Here is a 19340-nt window from a genome sequence, read left to right on the forward strand (position 1 = left end):
TTTCAGTCTCTTCAGGTTAGATTTTTCACATTATGCGGTTTGTTGACACTTGATGAGAAAATGTGTCTAAAATTCCTCTTTTAAGCACAGAAGTGTGTTTTATTCCTGCAGCTCAAACAACAGCAAGGTCATTGGTTTGATTTCAAGGAAATGCATGAAAAATGATGTATGCCTTTAAAAATGCAATGGATGTAGTTTGCTTTGGATAGAAGTGACTGCCAAATGCATTCATGTAATATAATGTATTTAATTTAAATCTCAGAAAGTTTGCTTCATAAATGAGCAGAATAGAAATAGCATTTAAACCACGTGATTTAATTTATATAAAATAAACAAGGACTCACCTGTAATGAACTACTAATATTATAAGCACAAAATATTGAATTTTTTTAGATAATAATGAAAGATTCTCAGATTTTGTCCTATTGGAATAAAATGACATTGATAAAACTTTAATATTTAGATTAAATTACATCAAGTACTGTATTTTAAGTTTTAAATGTAAGTTTTTCTTTGACATCGAAAAGTTTTAGTTTTTTAAAGACTGACTGGATCATGAACACAACAATCCCAATTTGATATGAATAATATGAAATTTGTGAGATTTCAATATTTACTACATAATCATTTAGATCAAGTACTTTCAAAGCCGTTAAATGCGCAAGAAATGCATTTTTAAAATTAATTTGTCGTGAACTCATATTTTTGACAAAATATTTAGTTTTTTTTAATGAATAGTGAAAGATTCTATGAGATTTTAATACTCCGAAAAATACTTTTAAAGCTGCTAAATGCACATTAGATTAATTTGCTTTGAAATTGACAATGGACAAAACAGTCCCATTTGATTAATATATATACTTTTCCATTTTAATATTCATAATAAATATTATTAATATATTTATATTTCCTGTACCTCAAATAGTAGAGCATGGCGCTAGCAACTCCAAGATCATGGGTTCGATTCCCAGGGAAAGCAAGAGCTGATAAAATGTAAAAACTGTAACTTGAATGCAATGTAAGTCGCTTTGGATAAAAGCGTCTGCTAAATGCGTAAATGTAAATGTAAATTAGAATATTAAATTAATTATTATTTTTTTAAAGCTGTTAAATGCACATTAAATGCATTGCTTTGAGTTTTAAATTGTTTTTTTTTTTTTAAGATTAGATTTCTAAAGATTGTCTGGAACATTGACAAAATTTGATTAATTAGAAAAATATGAAATTTGAGATTTCAATCTTCATAATAAATGAGATTAAGTACTTTTAAAGCTAAATGCACATGAAATGCATTTACTTCGACAAAGACAGACTGGAACATGGACAAAACAATCCCATGTGATTAAAATGAATAATATGAATATTGCAGTATTTTTCAGATATTTTATTTTTAGATTTTATTTCAGAGATTTTATTTTTATATTTTTATTGTATTTATATTTTTTTAAATTATATTTTTATGAAATTTAACATTTTCTATACTATTAAATTATATTTAATATAGTATAGCGTTTGTTATAATATTCATGATATATTATATCAAGTACTTTTAAAATTGTTTAATGCATATGAAATGCATTTACGTTAGCATTGAAATCGTTTTTTGATTTCTAAAGATTGACTGCATGGACAAAATCAAATTTTATTAATATGAGTAATATTATGAGATTTTTATATTTATACTTTTAAAGCTATTAAATGCACATGAAACGCTTTTTTAAAAAATTTTTGTTTTTTTACTTTTTTTAAATTTCAAAAGACTACGGAAGAGGATTAGGGCCAAGCAATAATAAAAAAATGAAACCATCTCGAGATTAAAGTCGTTAAATTTCAAGAAAAAAAGTCTAAATAAAATGTTGAGAATAAACTCGTTAAATTATGATAAAAAAAGTAGTTAAATTTAGAGAAAAACACTCAAAAAATGTTCTCAAAATGTAACGACTTTTTCTCAACAGTTTATTTAGACTTTTTTCTCAAAATTTAACGACTTTAATCTCAAGATGGTTTAATTTTTTTGTTATTGCTTGGCCCTTATCCTCTTCCATAAAAGACTGATTGGAACATGAAAACAAAAATCCCAATTGAACAATATGAATGCTGTGAACTTAACGCGAAACTCATGGAAACTAAACGAGCTATAATTCGCTTCATGCAGGTGTCAGTGATTGGTCTGGTGGCACGTGTGGTCAATTATGACCAGATTGGCTCCATGCGGGTTCTGCGGACGCTCCGGGCGCTGCGGCCTCTCCGCGCCGTGTCTCGCTTTGCTGGGATAAGGGTAAGAGCCGCTCTGACCGGGGCCCGGCACTGAAGGCGCCGTCTGAGTAGACTCAATAGACAGCTGCCCTCTAAACCCCCCTTCAGTCCTTCACAGGTCACAGAGCAGCGATGAAACATCTAAAACAATATTTCTCCTTAACAGGTCTCCAGAACCGGGGTTCCGTGATGATTAAGCCCTGTTTTTCCTCCTAGTGCTGGAGTTTTCCTCCTTAGCGGGTCTGATGTTATTGCTGTCCTAACGCTCTTCTCTTTCTCCTCGGCTCTCTGTCACTCATAGGTGTCTCTCGTAAGCCTGGTAGCAAACACGCTGGGCTACTCGGACTTTGCTGCCATCAAATCTCTCAGAACGCTCAGAGCCCTCAGACCGCTGAGAGCGCTGTCCCGGTTTGAAGGCATGAGGGTAAGACACACTCGTCTCTCTGTCACATCTGTCCCATTTCTGAGCCCATTTCGCTCATTTCTCTTGCACAGAAACAGGAAGTCTCTGTATTTTTAAAGGGAGTTGGCTGAGGAGAGAAAAATCATCTTGCATCTTCTCAAGTCTCTTCTTAAACCAGCCTGAGGTAGTTCTATGGTCGTATGCTCTTAAACATAAAGGTTTTTCACCATTTTTGGTTCCCCAAAGAACCTTTCAGTGAAAAGTTCTTAAAAGAAGAAGAACATTTTAAGCTTTTTTCCACTATAAAGTACTTTTGTTGAATGGAAAGGTTCCACATGCTTAAAAATAAAGGTGTTTTTGCAGTTTCCATAAAAGGTTCCCATTGAACCATTAGTGGAAACCATTATTTTCTTTGTGTAAAGAACATCTTAATTATCTGAAGACACTTTTTTTTTTTTTTTTGTAAAGAACCTGGAAAGAAAGATTAAATGAATGTAATAGGTTCTTCGTGGAACCACGAATAGAATGCAATAGAGAACCTTTATTTTAATTTATGGTTCAATAATAAGCCTTCCAGTTCCACAGAAGGTTCTTTACAGTGGAAAAAGGTTCTTTAGATGATTGAAATATTCCTCACACAAAGAAAATATTTTAAAACCATTTAAAAACCATTTTTGAAGAGCACTTTTAATGATCTAAAGAAGCTTTTTCCACTATAAAGGACCTGGAACGATTCAAGGGATGCTAAATGTTCTTCATGGAATCAAAAGATAGAGAACCCTTATTTTGGATTATGGTTCCATGAAGAACCTTTAACACCCATTGAATCTTTCCATTGCACAAAAGGTTCTTCATAGTGGAAACAGGTTCTTTAGATTATTGAAATATTCTTCACTCTAAGAAAAGATACTTCTTTTAAGAACTCACTCTTAAAATTAAAAGTTTCAGAAGGGGGGGGGGGGGGGGGGGGGGGGGTTCTGTAGCGGTTCTGTAGAAGAACTGTCTTTGGTTCCCTGAAGAATCCTTAGTGATCCATTTTAAAAAGAACTATTATTTTCTTGTTGTGACAAACACTTGATCTAGTGCCCTTTTCCACTATAAAGAACCTGGAAAGATTCAGTGGATGTTAAAGGTTCTTCATGGAACCGAAAGAAGCCAATAGAGAACCATTTTTCACCAATGAGCCTTTGAGTAATCAGTTCTTAAATAACATTTTCTTGGTGTGAAGAATGTTTTAATAATCAAAATAAAAGAAATTATACTATAAAGAACCTTTTGCTCCATTGAAAAGGTTCCATCGATGTTAAAGGTTCCTCGTGGAACCAGTGGAAGCCTATGAAGAACCTTTATCTTTAAGAGTTCGGCAGGTTTAAGATGGTCTCGCTCTGTTGTCAAGCATCCAAAACCCCCCTAAAACCATCAAACCAGATTCCATAACCACCTTAGGCTGGTTTAAACAGGGTTACTGTCTCTTAATCTGCTGTTAGATTGCTTGAATAGTTTAATAAAATCTCATTAGTAGAATATAAAGAACCTATCTGTGTTCTGAAATGATGTTGAGGTCATATTTCAGCCCAAAATCAAAACATCAAGCTGTTGAGGGCAAGTATCATTATTATTATTATTATTTTGTGTTATGACATTTTCAAGGCAATTAATCACATTTTCACCCAAATTCAGTAATGGTTTTATATATATTTATATATAGAGAAAGCATTGGACTGTTCTAGTCGCTGATTAACGTTTGTAGCTTGAATAAAGATCATTCTGTATCGTTCATGCATATACAGTTTGTATGTGAAGATTGTTTTAAAATCACTTCAATTAAAAGTTGTTATATATTTCAGAGCCTATTAAATGTTAAAAATAATGGCTTTCAATTATAATGTTGAATGGCTATAATTAATAGGGAAAATTGAGGGAAAATGCATTTAATAGAGACACCAGTAGCAGGACAACGTAAAAACACTGTAAATATGTTTATTCATTGTAGTAGTAATAACTGCCTGTTTTTGACTAGTATTTGTTATAGAGCTTTTAATTTATGCTGATATTAGTGCATTTTTTACATAACAATGGGAATTTAATGAGAATTGCAAATATATATAAAATTAAAATTTGGGGAAAACATGTTTAATTGTCATTTAAATAATAAGACAATGCAACAAAAATCATACTAGTCCTTAAAAAAAGTTTACATTAAACGCTATAGGCCCGGTTTCACAAACGGGGCTTAGTTTAAGCCAGGACTAAGCCTTAGTTAAATTAAGATATTTAAGGAACTTTTACAAAAATGTCTAAATTAAGGTGTTCATCTTGACACTGACATATTTTAAGATTTTGAGTTAAGACCGCTCAAACATGCATTTTAGTCTGGGACTAGCTTAAACCTTGTCTGTGAAACCGGGGGTCAGTGCATTATTATTGTTATTATTTTTTAGTGTGAAATGTGGGATATTTTCATCAGATTGGTCCCAGCAGACTGAAATCATGTTTTTGTTTGTGTTGATTTCTTTCTCTGATCAATCCGGCAGTAATTCCTCTAACCCACAGCTAAACCCTGTCCCTCTGTGCCGTGTTTTTACAGCAGCAGCGCTTGGTTTAAAAGCTGCTTCCATCTCTCTCATATTCTCAATGCACTTTTGTTTAATCAAGTTTGATCCGTTTAATCTTCATGCAGTCTGATTCTGAAAGGTGACGTCTCATTTATCGCTGGAGGCTTTACAGGGGAAACGAGAAAGTCTTTGCAGTATTAGACAATGGGATTATTTGGTCATATAACCAATAACATATTACAAAATTAATACAGTGACATTTTGAGTGGATTTTAATAAAATAATGAATACAACTTATATCTAAATATACATTTATTATAATTAAAAGTTATTACATTATACAATGACAATTGCAGTATTTTTTTTCATTGATTGATAACATTAAAATTAATAAAATAAAATATATAACAAAAAAATATTTGATTTATATTGTATTAAAATATGAAATAATTCAGTGACATGAGTCGATTTTTATTTTACTGATGGATGATATTAAAATTAATAAAATAATAAATATAAGAGTGAAATGTATAGTTAAATATAAGTTTATTATGATTAAAATATTACGTAATATTTTTTTCACTAATGTTAACAAATAGTGAAATAAATATAATATTAAAATATATAACTAAAAAATATTTGACTATATTGTATTAAAATATGAAATAATTCAGTGACATTATGAGTCGATTTTTTTTTACTGATGGATGATATTAAAATTAATAAAATAATAAATATAAGAATGAAATATATAGTTAAATATAAGTTTATTATGATTAAAATATTACGTAATATTTTTTTCACTAATGTTAACGAATAGTGAAATAAATATAATATTAAAATATATAACTAAATATAAATTTATATCATTAAAATATTGCATAATACAGTGGTATTTTGAGTAGATTTTTTTCACTAATGTATAATATTAAAATTAATAAACAAAATAGAAGAATAAAATATATAATTTAATATCAGTTTATTATTATTAAAATATTACATAAAGCAGTGACATTTTTGTTAGATTTTTCACTGATGGATAATATTAGAATTGATCAAATAAATATAATAATCAAATTCTATAACTAATTATAAATGTATTATAAATACTCGAGTGACATTTTGAGTAGTTTTTTTTCACTGATGGATAATATTAAAATTAATAAAATGTATAAGATATAAAATATATAAGAATGAAATAACAAAATATACATTTATTATGATTAAAGTGACATTTTGAATGCATGTTTCACTAAAAAATTATATTTAAAATAATGAAATAAATATAATACTACATATATCTAAATATAAATTTATTACAATTACATAATACAGTGACATTATGAGTAGATTTGTCCCTGATGGATTATATTGAAATTCATAAACTCAATATTAGAGTAAAATAATTAAATACACATTTATTATAATTAAATGATTGTTGAAACATCTGTCTCTTAAAATGACGTTAACGTATTAAAAACCATAAGTAAACATAGAGAAGCAGGACTTATGAACAGTGTTATCTTCCTGACATGTATGTATTTATGAATATTTGATTTGCTGTCAGTATTACAGTATGATGTACAGTATGTGTACAGTAGAGTCTGGAGAAAGATGAAGCTGATTTCTGTCCGCTGGGAAACACCATCAGTATTCTGGATAATTGAATGTCAGAAACGTGTTCTTCATCACTCACAAACTCAGTGTTATCTTCATCTCCTCCTCCTCATCCTCACACACCAGACGTTCACATATCAATGAAGTTATTTATACAGTGATATTTCAGTGATTTAAGATTGAAGGCAAAACACTCAGGTGAAAATAAAACATTAGACTAATACATATTTGCATATTTGACATTGTAAATGTTTTTGATGTTTTCTGAAATAGTATGTTTAAATATCCAAATGAGGCATTATTTAATTAAGTCTGCACTAATTTGCATTAATTTTCTGAACATTGGATGAAGCCAGAATATAGACTGGAATAAATCTGTTAAATTTGCTGTATGCAGGTTTCTGGGTTATATTAGTATCATTGTGCTAGTATCATATATTGTTATAATTTTTATTTATTTTTATTTTCTGTATTCGTTTTCATTTTAAAGTTAGAATTTAAGTGATTTTTTTATTTTTTTTTTTTGTCTTTTTTTTTTACTTTGGAAACTAGATTAAAAATAAGTTAACATAAATAAGATAAAAAAAATAAAAATAGGTTTAATTTTATTTCAGTTAAAGTTAATTTTATTTCAAGCAAGAACAAAACATTTAGATAACTATATAAAATTATACTATAAAAATTATATTAAAAACCAAATCTACAGACACAAATAGATAAAGTAAATAAAATAACTATAACTAAAATAAAAATAATAAAATAAACTTAAAAGTGTATTTTGGATGTTTTCTTTACATTGGTCTGAAATGACTATAATAAAAATAATAACATAAATATATTTTTTCTCTACCCTGAAACTACTATAACTAAAGTAAAAACAATAAATGAATAAAATAAACTTAAAAATTTATTTTGGATGTTTTATTCACACAAGTCTTAAAACAACTATAACAAAAATTTTAATAATTTAAAAAAAAGTATATTTAGGATGTTTTATTTCACTAATCTGAAACAACTATAACTAAAATAAAAGTAACAAATAATAAAAATGTATTTTGGATGTTTTATTTAAGTCTGAAGCAACACGTTATGAAAAGCATGTGCAGTGTATGAAAAACAATATTTTTGCCTGTAGTGTCCTGCCTTAACCATTTAAGAAATGAAAGTTTGATTTGAAGTGGCTGAAGTCTGTAAACTGAAGTGCATTGATGTTAATGTAGTGTTGTTGTTTCTGTGCGTCTGCAGTTCTGTCCGGCGCTGCTTCAGATTTGCTCGCTCCGTGAAAGCCAGGAATTCCCCGTCCGCCGGCCGTAAATCTGGCAAATCAGATTCGACTTCACGCCGCTTTAGAGCCACAGCGCAGAGAAAGTGCTGCCTCACACACACTCAACACGTTGTGTGATCATCGCCGGCTTTATTTCACACCGTTAAAAGATATTCGCAGCATGTATAACCATTTTATTTCATGCTGAATCTTACGAAGCGTGTCAAAGACGGTTTATTTCATCCCAAACTAAAAAGAAGTAAAAAATATGTTAAATACAGAAGTTGAAGCCTATTTTAAGACCATTAGGATTTATATATATATATGTATTCCTTTTTATATCAGCATAAATATATAATATATAGAAAATAACATATATAACATATAGAAAAATATTAATGCCTACATTTAGGATTTATTTATTTGATTACACAGTTTTAGCATCCAAAATTATTAAACTGAATATTTGTAAATGTTTTTTATTAGTGCTGTCAACGATTAATCGCATCCAAAATAAAAGTATTTGTTTATATAATATATATATATGTGTGCTGTGTATATTTATTATGTATATATAAATACACACACATGCATGTATATATTTAATAAAAATGTGTTATGTTTATATATTAAATATATTTATTTAGAATATAAATTATATAAAAATAATTATAGACATGTAAACACATATAAATATTTTTTAAATATATACCGTATGTGTGTGTATTTATATATACATAATAAATATACACAGAACACACGATTAATCACGTATGCAATTAATAATTAATTAATTACTTTTCAATTCAATGGAATAAATTAAAAAATGAATAAATAATGAATAAATTAACTTAATGGTTACATACGGAATAAAAAAAAATATTTAAATAAAATAAGAAATCTGGCATATTTATGTATGACTGACAAATGTGACTCACATTAATATTAGTTTATGTTAAAATTGTGTAATCCATATGGATGGAAGTTCATTAATATTTGTCTATATATATTTATGTAAATATATGTGTATGTATATATGTATATTAATAAATATTATTAAAGAAAATCTATATATTATAATATATATGTATTATAATATATTGAAAAACATCTCATGCTTAATTAATATTAAAATATTATTTTACAAAATATATTTTATTTTCACAATTAGATTTTTATTTTTTTATTTTGCATTACACTAACAAAAATCTGGGGGTATTTTGTCATGAAAATAATGTTTTATTGCTCCTAAAAGCATATTTATTTATATTTTGGGGTGAAACGTGACCTATGCGTGTTCTTTTGTGAGGTATATTGTTAAATACACACTTCTCTGATGCGTTTGATCCAGCAGAGTTCAGCTCGTAATAATGTTGATGTTTTATGAATGGCTGTAAATGGCATTTAAAGTGCTCTGACACTCGCTGTAGGTTATCAGGAGTTTTGGCTGGAGCGTGTAAATCTCGCCGGCTGGGTTTGTTTCTGTGTTTGCTGGGTTTGATTGTGATCTGTCTGCTTCAGGTGGTAGTGAACGCTCTGATCGGCGCGATCCCGTCCATCATGAACGTGCTGCTGGTGTGTCTGATCTTCTGGCTGATCTTTAGCATCATGGGAGTCAATCTGTTCGCCGGGAAGTTCGGTCGCTGCGTCAACCGCACCGGCTTCATCTACAACTCCTCCTTCATCAACAACAAGAGCGAGTGCTTGGAGATGAACAGCACGCAGTTCTACTGGACCAAAGTCAAGGTCAACTTCGACAACGTGGGCGCCGGATACCTCGCGCTGCTGCAAGTGGTGAGAATAAACCACTAAACGTTTCCTTATGTGCATTATGATGCTAACAAACAAATTAACTCTTTCCCCGCCAAACACGGATTATAATTTCGTCTCACTGTTATACGCTAGGGGGCGCTATTACGCATCTCCTGAATGAGTCTAGAATCACTCGATCAAAAACACCGGCGAGGAAGACGCAGAAACCAGCGATTTCATATGCAATCATTCTTTGTTTAAAAGTAGAGGGTCTTGCATGTTCAGATATTCATACAAAAACATCAAAAATGCTGGCAAATTTTTTCAAAAACACTAGCGGGGAAAGAGTTAGATATTGCTTGTTCCAGCTAGCCGTTTATACTATTTAACTGAACAAATTTAATAGTTTTCACAGTGAACAGATTGATATAGATTCTAACCAGTTTGAATGAGCGCATTGTGAAAATATGACTATTTAAATAAATCTTAAATTTAGGCATTCATATTTTCTAGATTATGTTTTAAGTTTATTTTAGTAATTTTACAGTTTTTACAGATTGACTTTTGTAATTTTTATTAGTTACTGTTTTAAATTTTGCATACATTTTTTTATTTTAGTTTTATATATTTTCCTCCCAGTTTTAATGTTTGTTTGTTTGTTTGTTTTTAAATGTGTATATTTCATATTTTATTTTATATTTGCTAATTTTAGTAAGTTTTAAGTACTAATTGACTGAATCTCATCAAAGAAGTGTTGAAGAAAAGTTGCTGAATGTTCAAACAGTAAGAGCTTTAGAAATGCAAGAACGAATCCAGATGAAAATGAGAGTTTTGAATGAACAAACTCATATAACATATGTATTTTTCTTCTTCTCAAGGCCACGTTTAAGGGCTGGATGGAGATCATGTACGCCGCGGTCGACTCACGATCTGTAAGTAAAACCGTTTTGAGCTCATAAAAGCAGATTGAAACCCATTTGAACGTATGGTTTGCTAATTTGAGCGTCTGTAATCTACTGAAACAGGTGGAAGAGCAGCCCATTAAAGAGAACAGCCTGTACATGTATCTGTACTTCGTCATCTTCATCATCTTCGGCTCCTTCTTCACGCTCAATCTCTTCATCGGTGTCATCATTGACAATTTCAACCAACAGAAGCGAAAGATACGTATTAAAACCAGCAGAATAATGAGCCTAAAGTGTGTAAATGCGATTGTGACGGTAATAATAACAGAAGAGTTTCTCTGTACTTAGGAGGACAGGACATCTTCATGACAGAAGAACAGAAGAAATATTACAACGCCATGAAGAAACTGGGATCCAAGAAACCTCAGAAACCCATCCCAAGACCTCTTGTGAGTATTCAATGGGTTTTTGATCAAAATGAGCCAATAAAATGTGACCCTGGAGCACAAAACCAGTCATAAGGGGCAATTTTTGGAAACTGAGATCTATGCATCATCTGAAAGCTGAATAAATGCGTATGAATGATGTATGAACAATATTTGGCTGAGATACAACTATTAGAAAATCTGGAATCTGAGGGAGCAAAAAAATCTAAATATTGAGAAAATCTCCTTTAAAGTTGTTCAAATGAAGTTCTTAGCAATGCATATTACTAATCAGAAATGAAGTTTTGATATATTTACAGTAGGAAATTTACTAAATATCTTCATGGAACATGATCTTAATATCCTAATGATTTTTGGCATAAAAGAGAAATGTATAATTTTGATCCATACAATGTATTGTTGTCTATTGCTACAAATATACCTGTGTTACTCATGACTGCTTCTGTGCTGCAGGGTCAGATATTAATAATTCTGGTGGATTCTGACTCTTTGAATCATCTTGCATGGATTGTTTTCCTCTCAGAACTCGATCCAAGGATTCTTCTTCGACTTGGTGTCCAAGCAAGCCTTTGACATCCTGATAATGCTGCTGATCATCCTCAACATGGTGACGATGATGGTGGAGACGGACGAACAGTCTCCGGGCATCGAGTACATCCTCTACTACATCAACCTGGCCTTCATCGTCATCTTCACCACCGAGTGCATCATCAAACTCATCGCCCTGCGCTGCTACTTCTTCACCGTCAGCTGGAACATCTTCGACTTTGTGGTTGTCATCCTCTCCATTGTGGGTAAGGGGATCATTCATAATCTACAAAAAATAAATAAAAAATCTTTAAGGTTCATCACCAGCAAGGGCTGGTCAGTGAGAAATATATATATATATTTTTTTATAATAATTTAATAATATATTTTTAATAATAATATTTTTTTTATAATAATTAAAAAACATTTATATATATATATATATATATATATATATATATATATATATATATATATATATATATATATATTAAGCTATGTTTAGTTATGAATTAAACATAAATAATATTAAATGTATTTTACTACTTTTTTATTTTTAATAACTATAAATATTATTGTATAATTTGTATAATGTCACACATTGTTAACTTAGTTAAAATGATACTATTTAAATACAAATATTAAAAAATATATATATTTTTTTAAATATATAATTTAATTATTAAGATTATATTTTTTATACATTTTTCATTCCATCCATACTTTTTCAGTCTAATATATATTTTAATTACTAAGCTGAAAAGAGCATCATTAAATAATATAAAAATGTATTTTTATTTTATTAAAATTAGAACATTTTATTTATTTTTTTATAGATTTTTCATGTCTCCTATACTTTTTCAATCTAATATGTATTTTAATTGTTAGCCTGAAAAAGTGTGGTTGGCGTGAAAAAAACAAACATATAGTCATTAAAATAATTAAATGAATAAAATGAAATAACATTAATATGTATTTTACAAAAGAAAAATTTACTTTTAATAATTATAAATATATTTCAAAAATTTTCATGTCATCCATACTTCAACTTAAAGTTAAAAAAAATTTTTTATTTAGTCTAATATATAAATTAATAAGATGAAAAAGTGTAAAGAATTTTGAATTACTTAAATTTAATAACTATATATATATAGTTGTCACTGGTCAGCCATATTTAAAAAAGTAAAAATATATAATAATTTTTTTTTTAATAAAACATTTTTCATGTCAACTACCCTTTTTCAACTTTGTTAAACATAACAATTTTAATTAATATGATAAGTGAAATAAATGTATTATATTCTTACATATATTTTCTGCATGAGGCAACCAGTTCTATTAAATCGTAGATGAAATTGTGTAATATCTCTCTGTAAGTTTTACCGTCTGGCCTTGGCCATATATACAGTACATATCAAGGCATTCAATGCAATTTTGTAGCACTTCACCTACTAATAAATAGGCAGCCAGTGCTTAAGTGACACGACGAGGGGATTTTGAGCACAGACGCCCCTCGTGACCCAGATAAGAGAATGAGGAAGGCCAGAGGGGTTATCAGGCAAGAGAGTGCTGTCCTGGAGTAAAAGGGAGATGGTTTAAGATGAAGGTAATTTGGGCAATCAGGGCTGTCAGCTCAGGTGATTGGCCAGTGATTGAGCTCTCAGTCCGAGCTAAAAGCTTGACATGGTTTCGTGCCACGACCCCCTGCTGCTGTCTGTGTCTCCACAGGGTTAAAAGCTTAAAGACGCACTGTCGTAAATGTAAAAACCAGACATTTAACTCTTAAGTGAGACAGACTGTTCAATAAATCAAGGTGGGGTAACACTTTTATTTTAAGGTGTCCTTGTTACACGTTACATGTACTTACTATTATAATAACAATAAATTATGCATAATTACATGCAAGTAACACTAAGCCAAACCCTAATCATAACCATATAGGAAGTACATGTAGTTAATTAATATTACTCAGTACTTAAATGTATAATTACACCGTAACAAGGACACCTTAAAATAAAGTGTAACCCAAGGTGGTCATGGTCAGTAACAGTGTTGGGTAAGTTACTCTAAAAACAGTGTAATTAGATTAATGTACAAATTACTCTCTCCAAAAAGTATTTAATTATTACTAATTACTTTCTAAATCCTATATCAACCTCGACAAGTTAATGATACAAGGATAGGCATGAAACGTTCTTTAATTCTTTCAAATAAATAATACATAACTTCGTAAATTATTCTGGTCACACTTTAGATTAGAGTCCAGTTCTCACTATTAACTAATTATTAACTATGAATCAGTATACGCCTAATTACTGCTTATTAATACTTAGTAAAGTAGTTGTAAAGTTTAAGAATTAGGTAGGATTAAGGATTTAGAATAAGGTCTTGCAGAATTAGACATTAATATGTGCTTTTTAAGTAATAATAATCATCCAGTATCCCAGTAATATTCATGCTAATAACCAACTAGTTAATAGTGAGAAATGGACACTAAAGTGTTACTAATGTTCTTATTAACTCGCCAAAGTATTTAAAGTGAGAAGGTTACATAAAAAGCATGCATTTTAAGGTTAGACTTTACATTTTGATGTTAAATCCACTATTGAATTGAATATAAATGTTCTACAGTCTATAAACAGTATTAAGTTTTATTTACAATTAGTTCCAGTGGATGACTTTACAATAAATTCACGTTCAGTTTTCTTTTCTTAATTTCTATAAAAAACTGTTTGGCCCTCCCAATGTTTAAGACATGGTTACGGCCTTGTCACAACATCATAACCACTGTCCCGTACTCCCAGTTTTGAGGTCATATGTTTGAGAAACAGACCCAAATTAAAGTCATTATTGCCTGGAAATCCCTTCCACCAAAGCTCTAAAAAATGGTGTGTGTTGTTTTAAGGAAAAGAGCAGCATAAAGGTGCTGTTTTCATTTTGTTAACTCAAATGATAAAATTCTAATCGGTGTCTCTTTCTCATTCCAGGCATTGTTCTGGCAGACATCATCGAGAAGTACTTTGTCTCGCCAACGCTCTTCCGCGTCATCCGCTTGGCTCGAATCGGACGAATCCTTCGGCTCATCCGCGGCGCGAAGGGAATCCGGACGCTGCTCTTCGCTTTAATGATGTCTCTCCCCGCGCTTTTCAACATCGGCCTGCTGCTGTTCCTCGTCATGTTCATCTACGCCATCTTCGGCATGGCCAACTTCGCCTACGTCAAGAAGCAAGGTGGCATCGACGACATGTTCAACTTCGAAACGTTCGGTAACAGCATGATCTGCCTCTTCCAGATCACAACATCGGCCGGATGGGACAATCTGCTCAGTCCAATCTTAAACAACTCTCCGGAGGAGTGCGACCCAAATGTTCCTCACACCGGAACGAACGTTCGCGGAAACTGCGGGAATCCTTCGGTGGGCATCACGTTCTTCGTAACCTACATTATTATTTCGTTTCTCATCGTGGTCAACATGTACATCGCGATTATATTGGAGAACTTCAGCGTGGCCACCGAGGAGAGCACCGAGCCGCTGAGCGAGGACGACTTCGAGATGTTTTACGAAGTCTGGGAGAAGTTCGATCCGGAAGCGACGCAGTTTATCGAATACTCCAAACTCTCGGATTTCGCCGACTCGCTCTCCGAGCCGCTGCGCATCGGCAAGCCCAATAAAATCAAACTGATTTCCATGGACCTGCCGATGGTGAGCGGCGATAAAATCCATTGTTTGGATATCCTCTTCGCGTTTACCAAACGTGTTCTTGGAGAGTCGAACGAAATGGACGCGTTGAAGCAACAAATGGAGGAGAAGTTCATGATGGCGAACCCGTCCAAGATTTCCTACGAACCGATCACGACGACGCTTCGGCGCAAACAAGAGGACGTTTCTGCAATCATGATCCAACGCTCGTATCGGAGGCATCTATTGCGGCGACAACTTAAACAAGCCTCGCTACTTTATCGTCAACTTCACATGCCAGATGCCGATAAAGACGGCGACAGTTCGCCGGAGAACGAAGGACTTATAGTTGCGATGATCATGGAGAACTACGGCGCCGAAGTTACAGAAACGCTATCGGCTACTTCGTGTCCGCCATCGTACGATAGCGTCACGCGAGTGACTGGCGAACTTTTTCACGCTCTAATCCCAGATGCCGCGAACACAGACCCGAGCGAACCTTTCACAGACCGAGATCGCGAGACGTTTCTGTGACGACGACGGAAGTCGCCTTTTCCTTTTTGTTTACCGAATGTAACAGACACAAAATCCTCTGAGGTTTTTGTAGACTGTTTTATTTCTCTTGTGGTTCACGTTTGTTTGAATATACAAGGGGAAAGTGTCGCAGACATGCTCTTTGAACATGCACACGTCAACCTTCACAGTTTGAATGCATGAATGAGATCCGTAGTCGCAGATATAGAGGATGTAATCATCGTATATTAGACTGAAAGTAACGCATTTTAATCCGTAAGTTCATTAAAGGTCTTACTTAAAATGCCGTGATTCCTTTTAAGATTTGAGATAACGTAGAAGAATCTTAGCGGTGCATCCATGTTATAAATGTTCATACTTCACGCCGTTTTGGAAAGCATGACGATTACCTCTTTCTGATTTGTGTCGCTAGCGATGAAAAGGCAGTGGTATTTGCACTTTCTGTTGTTGTTTTTTTTTGCCATTTCTTATGACGTTTCACTTGGTGTCGTTATATCAAGACTAGTAAAAGACAATCAGACATGCTCCAGAAATGGTCACTCGCTTAAAACCCGTCTTTACTAACTTCTAGCGAACTATTGCACATGCTTCCTTTCGAACGCGCGACACATTTGTTTTTATGGTGAAGTATTTATTTTGCATGCGGAAACTGCATGGTATGGAGGGGTTAGCGAGAACACTTTCTTTTTAATTGATTTGCACACTATACGTTCAGCAATAATTTGCTACATTTAGGAATAACGTTAACGATATTTATTGGAATTGAAAAAAACGTGTCAAAGTTTCTACTGTAATGGCCTCCAGCTGTAACTGTGGCTTAGTGAAGATTATAGCACATGTGTTTTTCTATCTCAAACTGACATTAGGAGCTCAGTCCGCTCGAACGCGCCGCCGTTCGGGTCGGGTTGGCAGGTTTGGTGAAGGGCTGTTTTATGTAGCAATAGATCCCAAGTGTGCCTGCTAGAACTAAATCCTGTTTATAATTCATCTTTCTTCATGCATTTGTTTTGGGTTTTGTAAATCATCAGCAGACTCGCCATAAATATCATCAGATGCAAACCGTTCCATTGGCATGATTTGACTTTACAGCACATTTGCTTTGGTGGTTTCTATCAGGAAACCCCAGTAAAAATTCTACTTATTCGTAGAGACAAAAAGACAACATCTAAACAAAACATTCTGCAATATATCATAAAAATGACTGTATGTTAGTGGTACAAACTTCAATGTTTGACTAGTTCATCTGAATCAATTGTGATGCAAGTAAACCTTCAAATATTTAATTTTTATTGCTGTCAAACGATTAATCGCATCCAAAATAAATGTTTTTGTTTACATAATATATGTGTGTGTGCTATGTATATTTGTTATGTATATATAAACACACAGACAGTATATATTTTTTAAATATTTACATGTATGTATTTACACACTTAAAAATAAAGGAGCTTAAAAGGTTCTCCACAGCGATGCCGTAGAAGAACCATTTTTGGTTCCACAAAGAACCATTCATTCAAATGTTCTTTAAAGAACCATCTTTTTCTCTGCAAAAAAATGATTTTCTTAATATGCTTGTCTTGTTTTCTAGTATAAATGTCTAAATATTTGTGAAACGAGATGAATTTACTTTACAAGTAAAATGACTTAACATTTACCCCCGGTTTCACAAACAAGGCTTAAGGCTAATCCCAGACTAAAATGTAAGTTTGAGCTATTTCAACTGAAAGAAACTTGCACTGATTGATCTTAAAACATGTCAGTGCCTTTATTTTGTCTCAAGATGCATACCAGTAATGTTTTTACATATATAAACAATAACATTTATTTTGGATGCGATTAATCGTGATTAATCACTTGACAGCACTCATTTTTATATAAGCAAACTTTGAAGTGATACTTTAATACATCAATAATCTCATTTTAAAACCTGAAAATTCATTACCTTCACGTGTGCAAAGAGTGCGTTTCTAAAACGCTGTCGTGTCGTGTGACTGAATGAATTAGATGCCACTGTGTACATTTACACAGAAGAAATGGCACGGCTTTGCTCTGACTCAACACGGCTTTCATTTACAGGAAATCTGAAACATGACCTGTGCAAACTACATGCACGGGCTTAAAAAACACAGCGGCTCAATGGCTAAAACAGACTCGAGCTCGGTTAATAGTTAATATAATTATTCTGATATGAGCGTCACTGAAGAGCACAGATGCAAAGCCTGTATAGTCTGAGCATCTTCTAAAGTTCGAGGTTTGTTTGCATTACATTTGGACACTTGAACTTGATATTATGGACCTTATTTAGGCTGGATGCCATAATTAATTTGATGAAAATGAGGCTGTGAGGGCAACAATACATGCTTTTTGTCTTAAATTATCTGGAAAGATGTTTAGGAGTCAGTATAATACATTGAGGCTTATTAATAAACAACACCGAATTTCTGAATTAATTTGAAATGCATTTGACAGTTCTTTAAGAAGGATTTTAGAAATTATTTACTACTTACAAATATTCCTTACACTGAAAAAAAAAATTGTATTAGAAAATAGTTCAGATCAGAAATCACTAGTAAATTTCACAAACAAACACAAAGCAAGCAACATGAAATTTCGAGGTAGAAAAAACGAAAAAGTATTTTCTTATGAAATGTACTTCAATAATCTTTATTTATGAATTATTTTTTTTAAGTGTGCATTCGGTTGCATCACATTAAATATGGCATCCATTGGCAAAAGCTTAAATATAATAAGTCCCAATGGCATCTAATTTAGAGTTAAACACACATTTGACTCAATGTTTGAAATAGACATTTCTATCCATAATATCAAGGATATTACAGATTGTTTAGGCATTTCTGTTGGTCACATTGTCTGTTTCTCTCTACCATGTTGAACAAAAACTCAAAATCGATGTTTCTGGTTTTATTGCGAATGATTAATCTGTGACGGTATTACAGAGAAAGACATGTTTATTCCAATAATAATTCATCAATATACTGATTTGACCAATGTCCCCATCCAATCAATTGCACATTGTGTAAGTAAAAGGAAGTAAAATGGGTTGCAAATGAAATGCATGTAAAAACAACGAGGAAAGGGTTATTTCTGGACATAATTAGCAACATCTGGACTGTGTGTGATGAACTGCCTTTGGTCAAACTCTATTTGCACAGGAGCGGAGCCATACGTGTCTGAAGGTTTTGCGTTGGTGTTTGTGAGATGTGCTCATGCATGCGTGCCCCCAGCATTCGTACTTCATGCCATGCAGTGCTGCTTTTGCGGCCGGGCCGTTGTTTGGCTTCTTGACGTGATGTTTTGGGACGGCTGCTTTGCCGTGGAAGCGCAGCAGATTTGCTGTGACGTCGAGACTCTTTCTGTTCAGCTCACTTCTCTCTCCTCAT

The 19340-nt window shown here is 32.3% G+C and overlaps 1 protein-coding gene across 1 annotated transcript in view; it reads left to right on the forward strand.

The window, feature by feature from the left end:
* The window catches only part of LOC306865053 (sodium channel protein type 2 subunit alpha-like), a 166897-nt gene extending 149619 nt beyond the window's left edge, over nt 1-17278 (forward strand). The window contains exons 21-27 of the mRNA XM_079409403.1: nt 2558-2680; nt 9617-9889; nt 10726-10779; nt 10873-11014; nt 11101-11201; nt 11722-11992; nt 14714-17278. Coding sequence (XP_079265529.1) covers nt 2558-2680; nt 9617-9889; nt 10726-10779; nt 10873-11014; nt 11101-11201; nt 11722-11992; nt 14714-15939 — 2190 coding nt within the window. The 3' untranslated portion in view covers nt 15940-17278. The remainder of the gene's footprint in view (nt 1-2557; nt 2681-9616; nt 9890-10725; nt 10780-10872; nt 11015-11100; nt 11202-11721; nt 11993-14713) is intronic.
* Nucleotides 17279-19340: the final 2062 nt, after the last annotated feature.

This window comes from Barbus barbus (genome assembly GCF_936440315.1).
Source record: "Barbus barbus genome assembly, chromosome: 46".
NCBI classification, from domain to species: Eukaryota; Metazoa; Chordata; class Actinopteri; order Cypriniformes; family Cyprinidae; genus Barbus; species Barbus barbus.